The following is a 21,857-nucleotide window of genomic DNA, read 5'->3' on the forward strand; positions in this document are numbered from 1 at the left end:
GCTTTTGAAAAGCATTAAATACAAGAAAACCACTCCAAACTTTCTACTTATTCTTAAAAGTAGGAGATAAAATTCCCATGTGAAAGATGTCTTCTTTATACCAGGAGAAGAGTCACATTCTAATTCTCAAGGATAGAAAGTTGAGGCTCAGGGAAATCTTATTAAATTAACCCCAATCTTCCTAGTCACTTCACCCAATTAATTATCCTAGCCCCAGCCCCATTGCCTTATCACATTTTCCTGATTTTACTGCCCTTTGTCCAATTCAGTATATGCACATGCAACTCTATCCGCTTCTTTGGGTCATTTCCTTATGGAGGGATCCCGTGTTACATAAAACACATTAAATAAAGTTGTGTGTTTTCGGTTAATTTGTCTTTTGTTATGGGGGCTCACATCGAGAACTTAGAAGGGCAGAAGGAAAGACTATTTTTGCTCCTCTCCACTGGAGTGAGAGACTGGTTTTCTGCTGTGTGCCTTCTTAAAAATCCCCAGGAAACAAAATCCAGACTGTGGAAAACCTCAAGTTTCTTCTACAAATAAAAGGAGAGAGAGAAAAACTATAGATTCAAAGAACTTGAGAGACATATATGTTCAAAGGCTTGTTTTTAAAAGAGTATACGTGTAATCTATATATATATGCTTTTTGTAATATATTCTTTTATTATACAGATTATTATAATATCTGCATATAATTGTAATATATTATAGAACCCATTTATAAAATATATAAAACAAGTGGCAACATTTGAACAATAATTGAATACTTGACTTTATTTTTGTTTTTAGATGTGATCATTGTGTTGTGATTGTTTTTTCAAGTCCTTATCTTTTATTTTTGTTTATTTATATTTTTTCCTTATCTTTTAGAGATACATACTTAAATATTAGTCCTGTGCCGGTTATATTGGAGCCTGAGGCAAAGGAAAAATCAGTAATACTGATTCCCTACTAAAAGCTTGGATATTGTATTCATTATGGATCTTTTGCATTGATTTTTATTTTTTAAAAATATTGCTTTAAAATATTATTTCGTTTGCTAAGCTTTTTGGTTAAGCCTTCTCAGTTTTGTGCCCAAGGCAGGTAACTCACTCGCCTTACCCCACCCCAGGCGGAGCTGAAGTTGTGGATGATTCAGGTCTGAGATTTACTTCAACGTGTCAATGAGGGGAATGAGGGCTGGGGTTATACATGAATAAAACTGCATGAGTTGATAGTTATTGAAAGTGTTCGATATGGCTATCGGGCTCATTATACTGTTCTCGGTCAAACCCGAACCCCTCCCGGCCCATTTCGGAGGCAGGCCCAGGAGAGAGAGACCCGGGGGGAGCAGGCCCATCGCGAACCGACCACCGAGGCGCAGAAACCTCCAGGTTCCTAGAGCGGACCGGAAGTGACGCCCGCGGCGGGAGGCCGAGCGTCCGGTTGCGGACCCGAGCGGTCGCTGTGCTCGCGGTGTTTGTGCGGGCCGGAGCTCCGGCGGCGTGGGAAACTGCTCCGCGAGTCCGGAGGCCCCACGGGACCGCCATGGGCTCTGAGGCGGCTCGAGAAGGGCCAGGTTTCGGAGCCTGCCACCTGACGAAGGCGGGACGTGAGGGGACGTGTCCAGAAACGTAGGTCTGCGACCAGAGCTGCCCCCGCGGCACACAGGCTGGCTCAGGAGGCGCCCGGCGGAGGGGAAGGCAGTAGTCGCTTCTCCTCGGCCTTCGGGAGGGAACGGAGTGGATGACTGTGCAGAGTCCTCGGGCCCGGGAGCAGATGGCACTGGCCTGGCGGCTCCCCACCAGTGAGATGCACCCGGAGCAGCCTGGCCTTGCGGACGGTAGGACGTCCCTATTTGTGCGTGTGGTTGGGGGTGGGGGACGCACGGAGGGGCTCAGGTGCTGGGCGGCAGGTGCGGGAGGTTACTGCTCCGGCTCAGGTGCTGGGCGGCAGGTGCGGGAGGTTACTGCTCCGGCTCAGGTGCTGGGCGGCAGGTGCGGGAGGTTACTGCTCCGGCTCAGGTGCTGGGCGGCAGGTGCGGGAGGTTACTGCTCGGGCTCAGGTGCTGGGCGGCAGGTGCGGGAGGTTACTGCTCCGGCTCAGGTGCTGGGCGGCAGGTGCGGGAGGTTACTGCTCCGGCTCAGGTGCTGGGCGGCAGGTGCGGGAGGTTACTGCTCGGGCTGACAGCATCTTCTGCAAAACCATTCTCTGGAAGGCAGAAGCGTTGCGACTGTGTTGAGTGCACTGATAATTCTGGGCATCAGGTCAGTGTGAGATGTGTAATGTCATGAGCCGGGGCGGGGGGGCCAGGGGGTCATCAGATGATAGCAGTCCATCGACCTCAACAGCCTGCCTCTACCTTGAAGTCGTTAGAGATTAAAGTTCTGGAGCAGTGTTAATGTGCAGAGGGTGACGATAACCACCGGGCTCCACTCAGGTCCCAGAGGTGTGTCTCGGCCTTCCTTCTGGGCAGACACGGTTCTTTGACACCGTGTCTAGTCGAGGCCTTGTGGCTTAACCAGCACTTAAATCGTGTGTGTGGTTCTCGCCGAGTGAAATTTACCAGCACCATAGTAGAGGTGAAAGAGGTGAGCAGAGGGAAAGAATTCTATCTTTATTTAAGATGAAGAACTCCGAGGTATTTTTCTCTGTTTAAGCAGGTTTTTCTTCAGCAAAAAGAGAGTCCATATAAGCATTTTCTGGCACTGCTAAAAGCTCAGTGATAGAATTTTAATGTCTTTTCTATCAGGGCTTAGGGTGAAAAATCAGGCTCTTAAAAGCTCCAGTGATTTGAAAAATCCTTCAAAAGATCTTTGTTGCAGTAGTTACCGGAACACACATGGAGGAATTCTATGGCAGCTACTACTAAACGGCTTTGCAAATATTTTGTGGTTAATCCTCACAACCCTGAACGAGAGATGCGTTTACACTGTGTAAAGCTGGGGCTCAGAGAGTTTAACTTGGTAAATAGGTCAAGATCACATAGCTAGTAAGTGGCAGAACCAAGGGTTTGAATTCATGTTTGTATGACATCAGAGCCTGTGTTTTTTACTTTTAAGCCAATGGGGTGCTTCTGCTACAATCTCTCAATTTTTAAAACGTCTTTATTATATATTTACTTTTTAAAAAACATTATATATTTATGTGGTTCAAAATCAAAATACTAAAGAAGGTACACGGTAAAGTCTCACTCCTGCCCGACCTCCCATCCACCCTGTTCCCTTTCCACCACAGCAAACAGGTAACCATTTTTATTAGTGTTTTTAGCTGTCTCTCCAGAATTCCTTTGTGAAAATACAATTAAACACAAATTGTGTTCTTATTTTCACTCTTTCTTGTATGTTAAGTGGCATACTACACTTATTTTTTCCACTTAACGCTGTATCTTAGAGATTTCCATCTTAGCAATAGCTTGTTTATGTATGAATAAACTATTTATTATGATAATATAATAAATATATATTTTGGTCTTTATCCATGGTTCTTGGCTCGTAAGTCCCAAAATCTTTGTAGTTTCCTAAGAGACTAGAGTTAGAGGGGCATCTTTTGCTAAAATATTTGGTGTTTACCCTTTGGTTCCTGAAGTATCTTTAGAGTGATAAATGTGAAAAGAATGTTTTCTGTTATTCATTACAAACCCCTTTCAACCACACCTGAGTTTATGTTAATAAAGTGATTTTTTTTTTTTTTTTTTTTTTTTGGTATGCTCCTAGTAACTTAGAATAGGGTTAGGAACCAATTTTGAGATTAGAGGATTGGAACTTTCAGCTCTACCCCCTCTGACCTCCAGCAAGGGGAGAGGGGCTGGAAGTTGGATTAATCACCAGGGGCCAATGTCTACATGCTGAAGCTGTATATTTCTATCCAAATCCCTTTCTCCTTCAGTTTCCTGTACCATAGTAGCCAGAAAGCCAAAAATTCTTCCCTCACTCCCTTATAGTTGGAGTGGTTGGCATGGGACCTGGGTCTGACCATTGAGATTCAAGTGAAAATCACTTGTGAGGGGCTTGTAGAAACCTGTTTTTAAAGGGAGTGACTTCTCTAAAAGAATAAAGTCTTTATAAAAGGTGGAGGGTGACTTGGCTGGCATGCTCCATCAGCTCCTTACCCTGAACTTCTTTGCTCTTCTCTTCCTGTCTGGACCGCAGACAAGACTCCTGGAGGAACGGCGGCCGTCACGCGTCTGTGATGCCGAAAGCCACAGGACAAAGACAGGTAAGCAAGAAAACAGAAGGTGCCCAGGAATGTCATGACATTCTTGGCCAGTGGGGTCAGCCCTGGGTGCTTTACCTCAGGACCTCTTGTTGAATGATGTGCTCACTCCTTTCCGCCGCAGGGAACCCAGTCCTGACTGGTGATATTGGCTGGTGAACATTAGCGCCTGTTCTGTGGCAGCTCTAACCACCCGAGGTGTTAACTTTTACACTGTCCTCATTACACTCTGCATAAGGGTCTTAGGAGATGGACCAAAAGTTCTCAGAAGTGTGGTCCCTGAGCCAATGGCATTAGCATTACTGGAAACTTGCTAGAAGTGCAAACTTGGGTGCCTGACCCCAGACGTGGATCAGAAACTCTGGGAGTAGGGGCCCAGCAGTCTGTTTTAAGAACGCCCCAGGTGATTCGGATGTATGCTGAAGTTTGACAGGTTAATCTCTGTAGATAGGGTACTATACCCATTTTACAGACAGGTAGACTGAGCTGAATTTAAGTCCTACAATGTCCTACAGCCAGTAAGACTGACTACTGAGCCTGTGTTTATAACGACTACATTACATCCCATGATAAGAATTCCTGCTCTAGAGAAGTGGTCTCCAGAATTTGAAAACCTACCCCTTTGAAAAATAATCTATCCCCTCGTACATTTCTAGATTGGCATATAAAATTTTACATCATAAGTTTAAACAATGGTAAAGAATGTGTTTTCCAGTCCATTGTAAATTATGATATTTTAAAATGTGTTCCATCACTCTCCTAAATCTATCCAGTGGAATCTAAGTACCATAGTGATTATTATTTTAATTATTATTATTTATTATTTTATTATTATTTAAACAGACTATCATTTGTTTAAAAAATGTTGTTGTTGTTTTTTATTTAAACGGGCTATCATCAGTTTAAAAAAATAATTTTCCTCTAACATTTGAAATTTTACATCCTCCTCTTTTATACCTGAACTTGTATTTTCATTCCCCCACCCCACAAATAAATTCTGTTGTAACATGGCTATTTTTGGTCTACCTTGTCATACTTCTCTGAAACAAAAAAGTATAAACATTGAATTTCATATTTTTTAAAAAAGTTCCAGTGACCTTAACAGCTTTAAGAGTAAATTTGTTTTCTGTATTAAGTTATTATGATTTTTATTAGCATAAAATCAAATTCATTGTGAATGTATTGTATATTTTGATAAGTTAATAGATAAATTGAATTGCAAATGCATCTCTTAATGAGATGGGTGTTGCTAGGATTTTCTAATTAATTCATGTATCTATGGATCAATATTCCTTGTTGCAAGAATGAGACAGGTTCATCAGTTTTCAGTTTTCATTATTGAAGTTATGAGAGATTATATCAGTTTACATGAGTAGGTAGGAATTCCAGGATTTTTGAAGTAGGAATGCAATTCTAATTATTCTGACACCTGTATTACATGCCAAAATCACTTTATGTATTACAAAAATTTGTTAGTCTGTTGCTGACGACTGGGTGAGACGCTCTTTTGTTGAAAGTAAACGTACGAGAAACCACCTGAGCTGCAGAAGGCCGTTCTCTTGCTCACTGACATCATTGTTTTAGAGCCCTTGGTCAGATGCTTTGAGGAAGCTTTGCCTCTTGGGGCAGCAATGAAGGGTGTGACTTGGGTTGGTTGAGAGTTACCCCCCCCTTTCCTTAGTGGGCGAGGGGTTGTGACAAAAAGGTGGGTGGGAAAGCAGGATGTTTCAGGCAGATCGATCATGATGAGTCTATGTGGAAGCCCAGGATCCGCAAGTGGATTCCCTGAAAAGTGTGTTCGTGGATTCCCAGGGATGCCCATAGCCCAGCTTGAAAACTAAAGGATACTAAGAGATATCTTAGAATCATGGTCGTCATGTTCTACAAAATGTAAACAAATAGATTACTTCAGTTTAAGTTTCTCACTTGGGAAGTGGGTGTGTCTGCAGAGAACATGGAGCTAAGCTGCAGGTCACAAATTGTTTGTATTCACAGTGTCGTTATACACCTCTGAGAGGGGATTATTTGAGTATCTTGGGTCATCTTCAGCCTTTTCACATATTTTTAGGTGAATATTCAAATATTCTGAATATGTCCTAATTCCAGGAGACACCTTGTTCTGGTAGCAATAGTCACAAATTCTTGAGCTCCAAGAGACTAACCTTCATGCTACCCTAGGACTTTTGGCCTCTCTGTAACCCACACCAGGGGAAAAGGGTTTAGAATCACAGGTATTCAGCCTGTTTTCATTCTTTGCTGGCCCCACATCCTCCTGTAATTTCTCCTGTGTCTGCGCTAAGTTGCTTTTCTTCTCTCATCCATAACTATACTGATTCATTTTTCTTTTCTTTTTATTGTGGAAAGAACACTTAACATGAACTCTACCCTCTTAACCCCCCCTTTTTTTTAGGTTTTAGATTTTTAGATTTTAAGATTCTAAATCTTAGATTTTAGAAAATCTTAGCAACATCCATCTCATTAAGAGATGCATTTGCAATTCAATTTTAGTTTATTAACTTATCAAAATCCAAAAAAATTTTAGATTTTTAAATTAAAAAAATTTTTTTTAGATTTTATTTATTTGACAGACAGTGAGAGAAGGAACACAAGCAGGGGGAGTGGGCGAGGGAGAAGCAGGCTTCCCGCTGAGCAGGGAGCCCGATGCGGCTCCATCCCAGGACCCTGGGATCATGACCTGAGCCAAAGGCAGACGCTTAACGACTGAGCCACCCAGGCGTCCCTATCTTAACACATTTTTAAATGAACAGTAGATTACCACTGACTGTATGTACAGCATTGTACGGCAGATCTCTGGAGCTTACTCATCCTCAGCTGAAACTGTGCCGATTGATTAAGAACTCGGTTTGCCCCCCAGCCCCTGGCAACCCCTGTTCCATTCTTGGCTTCTGTGAATTTGACTATGTTAGATGCCTCAAATAAGTGGAATCATGCAGGATTTGTCCGTCTGTAATGGCGTATCTTAGTAGTCTGTCCTCACGGTTCATCCATGTTGTCAAATATTGCTGAATTCCATTCTCTTTTTAAGGCTGGATAACATTGCATTGTATGCATAGACCATGTTTTCTTTATTCTGTTGAACATCTAGGCTGTATTCACATCTTGCCTGTCCTGAACATTGTTGCAGTGAACACGGGAGTGCTAAGATCTCTTCCAGATCCTGATTTCATTTCTTTTGGGTAAATACCCAGAAGTGGGATGGCTGGAGCGCGGTATGTTTTTGATGTTTTGAGGAAACTCCATACTGATTTCATAAGTGCTGCACATTTCATTCCTACCCACAGGATGCAAGTGTTCCATTTTCTCCACATCTTTACCAACACTGTTCTTTTTTTGCGGGGGGGGGGGTCCTTGTTTTTTAATAGCCCTCCTCACAGGTGTGAGGTGGCATCTCACTGTGGTTTTGATTTGTATTCCTCTGATAATTAATGACACCGAGCATCTTTTCATGTGCCTGTGGGGCCATTTGTATATATGTTCATTGGAGGAATGTTCGAGTCTAGCCCAATTTTTTGTTGAACCATTTGTTTTTTTGTTTTTGTGTATTGCTATTGAGTTGTAGCAGTTCCTTATATAGAGAATTATCCCTTATCAGACACGTGGTTTGCAAATACCTTCTCCCATTCTGTAGGTCACCGCTTCGCTCTACTGATGGTTTCCTTTGCTGTGCAGAAGGTTTTTAATTTGATGTCATCCCATTTGTCAGTTTTGGCTTTTCCCACCTGTGCTTTTGGTGTCTTATCCATGAAATCATTGCCAGGACCGGTATTGTGAATCTTTCCCCCTATGTTTTCTTGTAGTTTCACAGTTTCAGGTCTTACGTAGAAATCTTTAATATGTTTTGTTTTTTATATGTGGTATAGGATAAGGGTCCAGTTTCATTCTTTTGCGTGTGAATGAATGTTCAGTTTTCCATCAGCTTGTGTTGAACAGACTGTCCTTTCTCCATCTTGTGTTCTTGTTGACGATCAGTTGACCGAGATGCATGGGTTTATTTATGGGTTCTCCACTCTATTCTTTGGTCTGTATGTGTATTTTTATGCCATTGCTATATTCTTGATTACTCTATCTGTAATATTTTTGAGATCAGGAAATGTGATGCCTCTGGCTTTGTTCTTAAGATTGATCTGACTATTCAGTGTCCTTTGTGCTTCTGTATGAATTACAGAATTGTTTTTTCTATTTCTGTAAAAAATGCCTTTGGGATGTTGATAGGGACTGCATCGACTCCATAGATCTCTTTGGGTAGTGTGGACATTTCAGCAGTATTGAGGTTTCCACCCAATGGGAAGTCTATTTGTGACTTCTTTGCTTCATCAGTGTTTTGTAGTTTTCAGTGTACAAGTGTTTATTTCCTTAGTTAAGTTCATTCCTAAGTATTTTGTTCTTTTTTGTAACATTATGAGTGGGATTGTTTTCCTCATTTCCTTTTTGGATAGTTCGTTGTTAGTGTATAGAAGTGCAAGTGATTTTTGTGGGCTGATTTCATATCCTATAATTTTACTGAATTCCTTTATTCTAACAGTTTTTAAAATGGAGTCTTTAAGATTTTTCGCTCTAGAAGATCATGTCAGCTGTAAACAGGGATAGTTTTACTACTTCATTTCTGATTTGGATGCCTGTTCTTTCTCTTTCTTGCCTCATTGCTCTGACTGGGGCTTCTACTACTGCCGATGAGTAGAAGTGGCGAGAGTGGACATCCGAGCCTTGTTCCTGATCTTAAAGGAAAAGCTTTCATTTATTCATGTTTGAGAATGATGTTAGCTGTGGGCTCATATTTGATCTTAAATTATGTTTAGGTACATCCTTCTAAACCTAGTTTGTTGAGAGTTTTTATCATAAAAGTTTGTCGAATCTTGTCAGATGCTTTTTCTGCACCTACTAAGATGATCATGTGATTTTTATACTGTATTCAGTTAATGTGGTGTATCCCATTAATCGAGTCATCTTTGAGTTGTGTTGATGATGATGAATGTCCTGGCAAACCCAGCAAGAATGTGTCCCAAATCTACCGGTTTTGGTGAGTCTAATTTTGTGTTCACCTAGGATGCAGAAGCCTTTTAGTTTTTGATTTTTCAGAAAGGGAGTCTGTCCATGAATTGTAGCTAAATTGGAGTGTTTGTGGGAATAAGGTGGTCCACATGTCTTTCTCCAGGAATAGCACTGATCCGTTTTTCTTAGCGCACCTTGACGGATCAACTAGCTCTTGGAGTACGGCCCAAGTGCTCTTGGTGGGCCCTTACCCTGCCGGCACCATAGTTCCAGTGACTGCTTCCTGAGACCATCCTGGAGGTTTAACTAGCTCTGTGGTAAAGGAGCTCTAGCTCTTGACCATTCCAGTTTTGAATATTCCACTTGTGATTTATGGTTTTCTGGGCACTGGGGCCATCATTCTGTGATGGGTTCATCATCCAGCAAATAGCACAGGTGACTACATGCCACACTGTTCTAGGCAATGGGGAAATGGACACGGTGGGACCTTATGGGCTAGTGGGAGGAAACGAAAAATAGGATCTCTGGTAGGTAAGAGCTATGAAGAAAAATAAAGCTGAGTATGTGGACAGAGAAGGAGGAGGAGTGCTCTGTCATGTGGGGTGCGGAGCAGAGGTGGCCCTTGAGCAAAGAAGTGAGTATTCATTATAGACTACACTTGCACAGAACTGCTAACATGGTAGCACGGACACTTAAGAGATCCCGTCTGTTCCTCGGCTTCGTAGTCTTTGGAGGCCTGAATCTCGTCTGCCTAGTGGGGAGAGAGAAGCTGGCAGAGGGCATGGCCCACGATGCTCTCCTCCTGCCACAGCTCAGGGCTCCGGAAGTCTCCCCCACACCCACATTCATTACACCTCCCCTGTACCCCCAGCCCAGCACCTGTCAGCTGCTGGCTGCTCACTCGTGAGCCTGACCTCTCTTTTCGTCACCTTGGGACTTTGTTCCCGAGCATAGGGTTTCTTCCTTCTTGAGCAGAAAACAGGGACACAGACAAAGGATGGCTTTGTGTCAAGTGCTAGAGAGAGCTGAGAACGCTTGCGTGCTCTCAGAGGCAGATTACATTATAATCTTGGGTCTGTAAAAATTTTCCCACTTTTATGATGTCCCTAAGTGGGCCCACTAATGAGCAGGCAGGATACATTGCCTGTATTCTCAGTCTCTCTGACTATTCCTTTCATATTCTCACTCGAACGGAAATCTGGTTCTCTCCTATGGACCCTGCCTGCCTTGCGGTCCTTCTGAGCGGTAGCGGCTGTTTCTTCCCCACCCTTTGTTACCACTGGGCCTGGAGATGGGTGGGTCTCCTTCTTGCTCCTCATTGCCCTTTCCGGACTGTTTTGTCCTCCCTTCTCCTAAAACCACTTTTCTCCTGGACTTGACCACTCTTCCTTCGTTTTGCTGTCATCTACAGACTGTTGGAATAATTCCTCTCATTCCTTGAACATTTAAGCCCTTAGAGCACTATCACTCGCTGAGACTACTCCTATCATAATTCTTGGTGGTGGTAGAATCCAGAAAGGTGATTTTTCCGGTGCTCTTGGCCTCCCGGTTCCCTGAGCCCTCATGCAGGGATCTTTTTTCCACTCTCCTTTCAACCCCCTCATGTGGCCCAAACTCAGACCAGTGCTTTTCACCTTTTACGTCAGCTCACAGTCATAAATACACATTTCTTGTGTGAATATTTTTGTCTGGAAGTTTTGCAATCCACTGCTTCCTTTGCTACTATAAGTGAAAAGAATAAAGTTAGTACCAAATATGTGTCCATTGTCCTACGGTCTTGCCCATCCGCCTCTCACACTCTCACTTCCCTCCTTACCGAAACTAGATTCCGTGGCTCACCACTGCGGCCACTCTGTTGCCCACACCCTCAACCCACTTGCTTTTTCATTTTTTTTTTTTTAAGATTTTATTTATTTATTTGAGAGAGAGAATGAGAGAGAGAGAGCATGAGAGGGAAGAGGGTCGGAGGGAGAAGCAGACTCCCTGCTGAGCAGGGAGCCCGATGCGGGACTCGATCCCGGGACTCCAGGATCATGACCTGAGCCGAAGGCAGTCGCTTAACCAACTGAGCCACCCAGGCGCCCGCTTTTTCAATACTTGTACAAAATGCTTATCCTTCTAAAAATCTGCATTTCTATTTATTCGTTGCCTAAACCCATACAGGTGAACAAAACTGGAAAAGAAAGCAGACCGACTAGTTCAGCTGTAAATTCATGACCATACACCTCGAGTGAGCCCTTCGTGCTGCCACGTGATCCCACACCATTCCCCAGCCCACTCTTCTAGGTAACTTGGCACCTCTCTGCAGATCTCCAGTACCTCCTACCCTGTGCTCACCTCAGCTGTGAATTTGCCTTCTATTCCTCTGAGAAGATGGGAGCAATCAGAAGACATTTCCCACGCATTCTCGTTCCCCCATCTAACAGCTTACTGGTGTATGGTCGGCTTGTCTTCCTAACACCTGTGCATAATTTGCTCATTCTTTCATCTGCGGCCAGCCCCAGGAATACTGACCTCCCTCAAGCTGCCGGTATCTGCCTCCTGCATGTTAAAAACAGTAGACCTTTTGGTCCCACATTTTCCTCTAGCTGCAGCCTCTTTGCTTTTTCGGCAAGCTCTTCAAAGAGTTGTCTATTGTTTTATACCCACCTCCCCCCTGTGTGTTCTTCCTTGGGACCTCTGTCAGTCTTTTTGATAGGCTCTACTTATCATTCTACGCAAAGAGCTTTTGTCGAGGTCACAGTGGCCTTCTCATTGACGAACTGGTGATCCGTTGTCATTCCTCACCTGACTTGGCTTCTGGATGACATTTGACACAGACATTTCCTCCTCCTTGAAACATTTTCTTCTCTTGGCTTCTGGGACTTCTTCCCAGTCCTCTTGGTTGGACACTTCTTGTCTCTAGATCTCTAAATCCTGAAAAGCCTGAGAGCTGAGTCCTAGGACCACTTCTGTCCTTGGGCCACACTGAAGCCTTTACTCTCACTGGTTTTAATTCCCAGGTATTGTGGATGTTTCTCAAATTTAAGTCCCAGTGTCTAGCCTGGACCTCCTTCCTAATCCCCGTGCTAGTGTATGCAATCCCCTAACATCATCTTTGGAGATCTAAAAGGTATATCGAATGTAACATGTCTAAAGTCAAACTGCTTCTCGCTCCGTGGTGCCTCCAACTTGGTCTTACCCTTATCATTAAAGAGCAACTCAGACTTTACAGATCTGAGTCTAAAACCTTGAGGCCATTCCTGACTCCTCTTTCTCTCGTATCACATGTCTCATCTCATCACTAAGTCCAGTGGCTCTACCTGCAAAGTAAGCCCAGTGTGGGACTTCTAATGCCCTCCTCAACCAAGAACATGCTCCAAGCCACCCTCTCATCTCATGTGGCATCACTACTCCGGTAATTCCTGGGTCCCTTGCTTAAACCTGTGCCCTGTAGTCTAACCATAACACGGCAACTGAGGGAACCGTAGAAAATGTGAGTCCAGTCTTACTCCTCTGCTCCGATGGCTTCTCGGAATAAACACCAAATTCTTTAATGTTACCTGATGGTTCTTATGCAGTCTGGTCTCTATCTCCTTTCTGACCTCTAGCACTCGCCCCGCTCACCCCGCTCCAGCCACCATGCAGGCCTCCTCGCTTGAAGCAATACATGATTGACTATGAAATGGGGCAGTCAGTCACTGTCCTGTGGAACCCCACAGGGTGAACACGGTCTGGACAGTGTGGTTGGGTAAGCTTCCAACCCAGTCTTGGGCCTTGAAGGATAGGTTTGCACTGGCTGATGAGAAGAGGGAAGCAGGAGGGCCTAGGGGATGGGATTGAGCAAAGGCAAAGGGTTGTACAGTCTAGGGGTATCTCTGTATGGTAACCATATTGGTTTTTGTTTTTTTTTAAAGATTTTATTTATTTATTTGAGATAGAGAGCGCAAGAGGGAAGAGGGTCAGAAGGAGAAGCAGACTCCCCGCTGAGCAGGGAGCCCGATGCGGGACTCGATCCCGGGACTCCAGGATCATGACCTGAGCCGAAGGCAGTCGCTTAACCAACTGAGCCACCCAGGCGCCCCGGGAACCATATTTGTTTGCAAACCAGTATCAGGCACCTGGAACAGTTATAGGGACCACAGTAGGTGGTCGAGACATTTATTTACTGAGTGAATGAGGGATATTTGGATGGTAATTAGTGGGCAATAGGACAGAAGGTTTAAATGGAGTCCATTCGAGGAGCACTTACCTATATAGGATTTGGGAAACAAGGTAGTAAATGTTTTTTGGCAGAGAGGTTGAATTTTTGGAGGGAGTAGACAGAACAAAGCTGGAAAATAGGTTGAAGCGAGATTAAGGAAGGGCTTGGATGTCACTTGAAGGATTACATTAGGTGTGCTCGGGGACATGTTAGGGGGCTTCCAAGCAGGGGGAAAACCTGATAAAGTTATTGGGGGAGGGGCTGTCCGTCTGGAGTCTGGAATGATGATGGAGCCTGGGAGAGACGTGAGGAGGCAATGTTCCAGAACTTCAGGCGTGACACGCTGTGGGCCCACAGTACTTGTTAAATAGGGAGCTAAACCGTAGGGGGATATTGAGGCTAGAATGGGAAATTTAAGAAAGTGTTAGGAGTGAGGGATCATTAGGAATTGTCTAGGAAGGATGAGGAGTGAAATTAGAGGGTCTGGAGGAACGCCTCCCACCTCTTCCCTCCCTTAGGCGATGCCTTCCCATCGGTGCTTGAGGATGAAGAACCTGGACAGAGACGTGACCCTCGCCTGTCATGTTCTGGCCACTACCCTCATGTGGTGGTCTTCCCTTGTCCCCTCCTGGGTGGAACTAGAACTGCCTGGAGACCCCAGTGTCCTCGTCAGTCTGCCCTTCGAGGACTGCAGTAGTCAAATGTGCTGGCTGCCCAAACACAAGCCACGTGAGTCCTGGTGCAATCTGTAGCCTCGGGTACCTGCCTCCTGCCCACCTCGCCGTCCCAGCCACTCCTTCCTGCTGGTGCCCCCAGGACCTCCTGTGCTCCCTGTATACCTGGGCACTTGGAAAACCGGGGAGTGACCCCTAAAAAAGGGTGAGCTTCTCAGACTCTCTCGTCATCCTTCCCTGATCCTAGCCTACTTCATACTGGGTGGAGTTCTCATGATCAGCTCCCTTCTCTCACTCTCCCTCAACTCTTTGTTGCTGACCTTCCCTCAGTTATTCCCTGAGACCCAGAAACAGTATGTTTCCTGTGCTTTTATCCTCATCGTCACAAGTAAGGAGAGGCAGGAGTGAACTCAGAAGGTCTTGGCTTTGGGTGAGGGTGGGATTTTTGCTTGATTAGCTTTTTAAACACTGTTCAGGAGAGTGCAGGGGAAAGGAAAAGTCTAAGGGAAACACATGGTCTCAAAGGAGGCAGAAGGAAAGTGAGGGGCAGTAACTAATGACGTGATTCTCGTTCATTGATCATGACCCTGCAGTGAAACCTTGGAGGACTGGTGGAGTCTAATCAGGAGATCTGTCTCTCCCCTTTCTTGGGTCCACAGGTACTTTTGTGCTCCTCTCATTATTAATGTACTACATGCAAATTTTGGAAATGTCTCAGGGACCTGATCCACCAAAAGTCACCTATAAGTTTCCTTACTTCATGAATGTGTCCAGCTCTGCCCTGTTTCTACTATCTGGTGAGTGATCGTTGGATTCTGATGGAGGAAGGTGAGTCAACCCCCCAGGAAGTAGATAAAGCTCATTTCTTTGATCTCCCTTTTCCTTTGTCTTTGAGTCTCAAACACGTGGAAGTTACATCCACAGCCACTTATCTAACTTTCTCCTTTTCCTCTTTGGTTTCTGGGCATTGGTGTCCCTTATGATGCTTGTCCACAATCTCTTCCTATTGTCCAGTGACCTATATTAAGAACTGTTCTTTCTTGATTTCTTCCTGCAATTTAATTTTGCAATATCAACCCCAAAATTGGGATTGAGAAGCGGTCTCTCTGCACCAAACATACCTTGAACAAGGGGTAGAATGCAGACTATGGGAAAGAATTATTTCCTTTTTTTTTTCACAACGGGAAATAGAAGACAACATGTAGAACCAGTTACATAATTTGTGAGGCCCAATGCGAAATGAAGATGTGGAGTCTCTTGTTCAAAAATTATTAACAATTTCAGGACACAGCAAAGCATTAAAGCAAGTCTGAGTGTCTTCCGAATGCAGGGCCTGTGTCTCTGCCCAAGTCATGTGTCCGGGAAGTCAGCTGGGACAGTGTGTTATGGGGTCATAATAAAAATGTGTATGGGTAACCCGCACTTTGGTCTCTGGGCCTGTTATGTTCTTTGAAAACTAGAGATGGTCCTCGCCAGATTCATCGGTATAGTTATTTTCTTAGGGGCCCTCTGCCTTCACAATTCCCAGCGTGTGGGAGCTGTTGAGTTTTAAAATCTCGAACACGCCACATGGATACCCCCATTTCATTAGAAGACACAAAGCTGAGCCTAAAACCAAGCAGAAGGCGTGAGCATAATGCAGAGGACTCTCCACCCGTAACTGGGGATTTCTCAGCCATTCGTCCCGAAGACAGTGTTGCTGATTCTGGAAAGAACTGACTTCTTCCCTTTCTTCTGGTCACTTATCCGGAGCCCCGGACCTCAGGTCTGTTTCATGGCAGAGGAAGGGAAGGGGGTAGAATTGTGTGTGCGGTCTTGCGTTTCGGCTCCTAGATTACGTAGGTGCCTGTTCGCCATTATCTCTGCAACTCTGCCGTTGCTGGGGCCTGTTCTACGGGGGTATTTCCTTGTCCTTAACCGAGCCCTTTCCCCATCTGTGAAGTTGAAGCGTTAATAAAAGCCCTCTTCCCTCTGGAAGTGTTGTGACTGGTCTTTTTTTTCCCGTGGTGTTATTTCAGCAACTGTTGCTGGCGGGCACAGTTTCTGTGTTTGGGGGAGAGGCCTTCCTCACGTCTGGGGTCACAGAAGGGCGGTAACCATGTGTCACTACCACGTACAAAACCATAGCTATGCCAAGGTGCAGCACAGGGTCCGAGAGCCCAAAGAGACTGCAAGCTGTCTGCCCCCCTGGGCGTCTCCCGCACAGGTGTTGGGCTGATACAGGTGTTGAGGAGGTGATACGGTTTTTAGAGGAGGGAGAAATGCGTTCTAGACTATTTTAAAAGCTACAGAAGTTAATCCGGAACATTTTCATTAAGGACAGCTTATAAAGGAAGAGAGTGGTTCTCTTTTAAGGTGCAAAGGAACTAATCTTTCCTGCGCACTTACTGCTTACCAGGTGCTGTGCTACACACATTGTGTGTGTGTGTGCGCGCGCGCGTGCACACGCTCACAATCCAGTGCAGTAGGGGCTATTCTCTCTGTCTTAATAACGAACGCACTGCGGCTCAGGGAGAGTATGTGTCAAAGCCAGAACTGGGAGACAAGATTGTTGGGCTGCAGTGTCCATGTGTCCATGAACTTTTCCCTTCTCAAGCTCTCAGGTAAGGGGTAGACTTATCTAGATCTGGGCAATCTGCTCCAAAGTCCTTGTTCTGAACTTTTATACTCCACAGCCTTTGAAAAGCAAACTTACCTTTTTACCAGCGAGTGACTCTCTTTGTAGAAATCCTCCTATCTAGATAACTAAATTCACAGAATCCCGACGATAAACCAGAATGTTAATTGTTCTAAGTTTCTGTCGTTTTGACTTTCCACATCACTAATACCAAATATGGACTGTAGGTCCGCTGATTCCTAGCCTGCGTAAGGGACGCTGAGTGTCAACCCTATGCTGTCGGGGCAAGTTTTATTTTATGTGTTCCATCTTTTCTTCATCGTGCTGGGTATATCTTCAGTGTAATGAGCCAAAGGTTTGAAATCTTGCCGTTTGCAATGACATGGATGGAACTAGAGGGTATTATGCTAAGCGAAATAAGTCAGTCAGAGAAAGACAAATACCACATGATTTCACTCATATGTGGAATTTAAGAAACAAAACAGATGAACATAGGAGAAGGGAAGGAAAAATAAAATAAAAACAGGGAGACAAACCATAAGAGAGTCTTAACTCTAGGAAACAAACAGGTTGCTGGAGCGGAGGTGGGCAGGGGGCTGGGGTAACTGGGTGATGTAATGAGCATTGGGTGTTATATGAGACTGATGAATCACTGACCTCTACCTCTGAAACTAATAAAAAAAAAATCCAAAGGATTGGTTTTTTTCACTGTTTCTGAATTTACTTTTCTCCTCTTTTTAATTATACAAGTATTATAGAGGGTTGTTGTCAAAACACATAAAAATATGGCTAAGGAACAAATATATATATACCCCACATTCCAAAGTAAACACTGTTAACCACATTTTATTGTATATATATATTTCTGGACATTTATATACATATGCTATGTGTATACATTTTTAAAAAGGATTATCATCCTGGGAAAACTTTGTACCCCATTTTTAAAAAATTTAATTCTTTGTCTTAAACATTTTTACTAAAAGGTAATAGATAACTAATTATTACAGTCTGAAGAGTGAAGGCCAATAAATATTTGTTGGGTGAATATATAATTTCTCTTGATCACCAGCTCCTTTCAAACCCCTAATTCATCTCTGGACACTGTATTGCTTCAGGCAAAAAGTGTTTTGTTCCTCATTAGAGCAAAAAATAGTAATAATAATAAGGATGTCATTTTCTCCTTCTCCATCTACTTCCAATAAACCTGCACTTTGTTCTCATTCCCTCTTTTAGAGGGGCAGTGGGAAGGAATTTCAGATTCAACTCCTTCCTGGTTGGATAAACTCATTTGAAAATAAACCACACTTGTTCAGTGTGCAAAGTTGGAGATGCTGTTTGTAAGCCAAGTACTGATAAAATACAGCTCTCCAAAATCTATTAAATGGAAAACAGCTGCAGAACGACAGGTAAATATTTTATCTTTTATGTAAAAAGATAGGTAAATGAAGACTATGTTCATATTTGCAAGTATCACTACAAAAAGTCAGGACGCTGCATTAGAAGCTAAGGTGAAGGTGCTGGTGAGAACCAGAGCGATGTGGGGAAGGACGGCCGCAGACTTCAGTTTGCCTCCTAATACTTCCTCATTGTTGAGCTCTGTGAATATACTTCGCATGCAAAAAATACGTATTGCGTTGTTTCTTTCATTCTTACTGTGCTAAGAGTGTTGAAAAGTGTTCTTATTTTTTAATCATGTTTTCTCTTACACATGTGATGGTTAATTTTATGTGTCACCCTGGGGTTCCCAGATATTTGGGCAAACATGATTCTGGAGGTTTCTGTGGGGGTGATTTGAGGTGAGTTTAACATGTAAATCAGTAGGCAGAGGAAACCGCCTTGCCCTGTCCAATGTGGGTAGGCTTCATCCGATCAGCTGAAGGCCGGCCCTCCCTTGAGGAAGACGGAACTCCCCCCACGTGACTGCCTCGAGCTGGGACATCAGTTTACTCCTGCCTCAGACTCGGTCTGAAACAGTGGCGCTTCCTGAGTCTCAAGCCTGCTGGTCTTTGGGCCAGAAGTGCACCGTTGGCTGTCCTGGGTCTCCCAGTTGCTGACTGCAGATCTGAAGACTTACCAGCCTTCATAATCACAGGAGCCAATGTGTATATTCCATCGTATTCTGCTGCTCTGGGGAAGGCTGGCTGATAGAACCAGTAAAGACAGGACGGCCCAGAGTGAGGTGGTAGGAGTGTGGCAGGCTTTACATTTTCCGTACAAAGACAAAACCGATCCAGATTGCCTCATTTTTCCTCCTCGAATCCATTTCCCGTTGAAAATAAAAGCTACCTGTCAGTCTCTTCCTCTATCCAGAGAGCCTGGGTGGGAGGGGAGAAGCTTGGTTTTATTTTCCCTCAGTGTTGTGTTCCCAATAAGAAGATGCATGTTACAGAAAAAAAAAAAAGTTTAAGGGATGAATTGGTAGCTATTGTTAATTATGTATTAGATGAAAAATTAATATCCGTATAAAGGATTTTACAGCAGGGCTTATACACCATGGGGAGGCATCTTGGGGGCCATCATAGAATTCCGCCTACCTCAAGAAACAACAGAGGTTGGAGTTGAGTGGGCATTTCCAGCATCACTGACGATTGGAGGAATTTAGTAAATCAAGCACCTGAGACAACAGGTTCAGATCTTCCTGGTGGCAGAGATGGGTGTGGTATGGTAGTTTTAGATCAGTTGACCCTCTGGCGAGGAAATGTGACATAAGGGATGTCTATAGGGATGGAACCTGCACCCGGTGCCATTGGCATGACAGTCTGAACAAAATTACTCACTGACCACTAAGAGACTGCTGTGTCTTCTCTTTAGCAAGTTTCAGTTTGGTAAAATCTTTGCCACCTGGAGTTTCATTTCAGAAAAAAGTAAACCCTCCACTTCCACTCATCCTTTCTCTCTCTCCTTAATCCACAGGAAAGAAAAAAGATGACAAAACCCACCTTTGGTAGGGATGAGTCTTGCCTCTCCGTGGAAACTGAGTCTCTCTTAAACCAACTTACTTCTGACTGTGAAGACACAGATGAACTTCTTGGGAGGAGCTCCCTTCTGCCCAGGAAGGCCAGGAGCAAACATGAAGCTCAAGGCTCAGACTTGAAATTCAAGGCAGCTCATGAAAATGATCCACTGAGCTGCCCCTAGGATCAGAGAACTTTCAAATGTGTAATCCCAGTGTTTGATCTCAAAACATAGATGCAATTTAACTATCAGGACAAATTTTATCTAATTTTTAATCTGATTTTGGACTGCTATAAAAGAAATGTGGGAGTTTCTTCTAAGGGGCAAGGGGACTAACCTATATAGTGACAAAGACACTTCTTAATTCACCAGGCACGTAATCCTTACAACTGCCTTTCATGCGGTAAGGATTATTACCTCCATTTAACAAAGAAAGATATCAAGGCTCAGAGAGTTAGAACATTGGTTGTTGAGTTCCAAAGTTCATGGTCTTTCAAATCATCCCAGCCTATACATTTTAGACAGAACAAGATTTAGTAGTCTGGCTTTTCAGTCGTTGGGGAGAATATGGATATTCAATAATATGGTGTTTGCATGCAGAAGAATGAAACTGGACCACTTTCTAACACCATACACAAAAATAAACTCAAAAAAGATAAAAGACCTAAATGTGAGACAGGAATCCATCAAAATGCTAGAGGAGAACACAGGCAGCAACCTTCTGACCTCGGCTGCAACAACTTCTTGCTAGACATGTCTCCAAAGGCGAGGGAAACAAAGGCAGAAGTGAACTATTGGGACTGTATCAAGATAAAAAGCTTCTGCGCAGCAGAGGAAACAGTCGACAAAACTAAAAGGTAACCTTTGGAATGGGAGAAGATATTTGCAAATGACAGATACGGGGCTAGTATCGAAAGTCTATAAAAAACTTATCAAACTCAACATCCAAAAAACAAAAAGTCCAGTTAAGAAATGGGCAGAGACATGAACAAACATTTCTGCAAAGAAGACATCCAAATGGCTAACAGACACATTAAAAAGTGTTCAATATCACTAGCCATCAGGGAAATACAAATCAAAACCACAAAGAGATCCCACCTCACATCTGTCAGAATGGCTAAAATTAACAACTCGGGAAACAGATGTTGGCAAGGATTTGGAGAAAGGGGAACCCTCCTACACTGTTGGTGAGAATGCAAGCTGGTGCAGCCACTCTGGAAACAGTATGGGGGTTCCTCAAAAAGCTAAAAATAGAGAACTACCCCACCACCCAGCAATTGCAGTACTAGGTATTTATCCAAAGGAGGCAAGTATAGTGATACAAAGGAGCGCATGCACCCCAATGTTTATAGCAGCAATGTCCACAATAGCCAAACTGTGGAAAGAGCCCAGATGTCCATCAACAGATGAATGGATAAAGAAGATGTGGTGTACATATACAATAGAATATTACTCAGCCATCAAAAAGAATGAAATCTTGCCATTTGCAATGACCTGAATGGAACCAGAGGGTATAAGGCTAAGCAAAATAAGTCAGTCAGAGAAAGACAAATACCATATGATCTCACTCATATGTGGAATTTAAGAAACAAAGTAGATGAACACAAGGGAAGGGAGGGAAAAATAAGACAAAACCAGAGAGGGAGACAAACCGTAAGAGACACTGAACTCTAGGAAACAAACAGGATTGCTGGAGGTAACTGGGTGAGGGGCATTAAGGAGGACACGTGATGTAATGAGCCCTGGGTGTTATATGCAACTGATGAGTCACTCACCTCTACCTCTGAAACTAATAATACTGTATATGTTAATTAAATTGAATTTAAATGAAAAAATATGGTGTTGGCATTACTGGCAGTTCTCTGGAAATAAGGTAGAGTTAGATCTATATTTCACATATTAAAACAGGAAAAATTGGATAAATCAAAGATATAAATACAAAAAAGAAATGAACATTCTAGAAGAAAGCATGGCATTCCTCTGTCACTCTTTTTGATCTAGTGGGGAAAGGCACACCTAAGCCAGACATTGAACCAGAAGACTCATCACTTTGGCCACAGACCCAAATCACTGCAAAATTCTAGGGCAAATAACAAACTGGATTATCGGTGACATATCAGAATGAGGCTTGATTGATTCATATTTAAAGAGCTCCTATAAATCATAAGAAAAGACCTAACAACCAATAGAAAAACGAGTACACAGGAGAGGAAATACAGGT

The 21,857-nt window shown here is 43.6% G+C and overlaps 1 protein-coding gene across 7 annotated transcripts; it reads left to right on the top strand.

The window, feature by feature from the left end:
• Positions 1 to 1,438: 1,438 nt before the first annotated feature.
• On the top strand, positions 1,439 to 21,424 carry LOC148164196 (uncharacterized). Of its 7 annotated transcripts, none has more exons than XM_088024192.1 (5): positions 1,439 to 1,822; positions 4,131 to 4,197; positions 13,906 to 14,116; positions 14,721 to 14,858; positions 19,595 to 21,424. In XM_088024192.1, the coding sequence occupies exons 2-5, from the start codon at positions 4,171 to 4,173 to the stop codon at positions 19,627 to 19,629; spliced, it is 411 nt and encodes a 136-aa protein (XP_087880318.1). In that variant the 5' UTR covers positions 1,439 to 1,822; positions 4,131 to 4,170; the 3' UTR covers positions 19,630 to 21,424. The 7 variants fall into 7 exon arrangements, 3 of the variants coding, with proteins under 3 accessions (XP_087880318.1, XP_087880317.1, XP_087880319.1); XM_088024191.1 differs by lacking the exon at positions 19,595 to 21,424 and adding an exon at positions 15,564 to 16,133; XR_015768421.1 differs by lacking the exon at positions 19,595 to 21,424 and having other exon boundaries at positions 11,368 to 14,266; positions 14,721 to 15,483.
• Positions 21,425 to 21,857: the final 433 nt, after the last annotated feature.

This window comes from Eumetopias jubatus, unplaced genomic scaffold, assembly GCF_037043125.1.
Source record: "Eumetopias jubatus isolate StellerSeaLion01/CBP00866 unplaced genomic scaffold, mEumJub1_p1.0 scaffold_6, whole genome shotgun sequence".
Lineage (NCBI taxonomy): Eukaryota > Metazoa > Chordata > Mammalia > Carnivora > Otariidae > Eumetopias > Eumetopias jubatus.

Coding starts and splice junctions, on each gene's coding strand:
- LOC148164196 (XM_088024191.1), top strand. CDS start 4,171: ATGCCGAAAGCCACAGGACAAAGACAG. Junction 14,117..14,720: donor GCTGCCCAAACACAAGCCAC/GTGAGTCCTGGT, acceptor TTGGGTCCACAG/GTACTTTTGTGCTCCTCTCA. Junction 14,859..15,563: donor TGCCCTGTTTCTACTATCTG/GTGAGTGATCGT, acceptor TTATTTTCTTAG/GGGCCCTCTGCCTTCACAAT.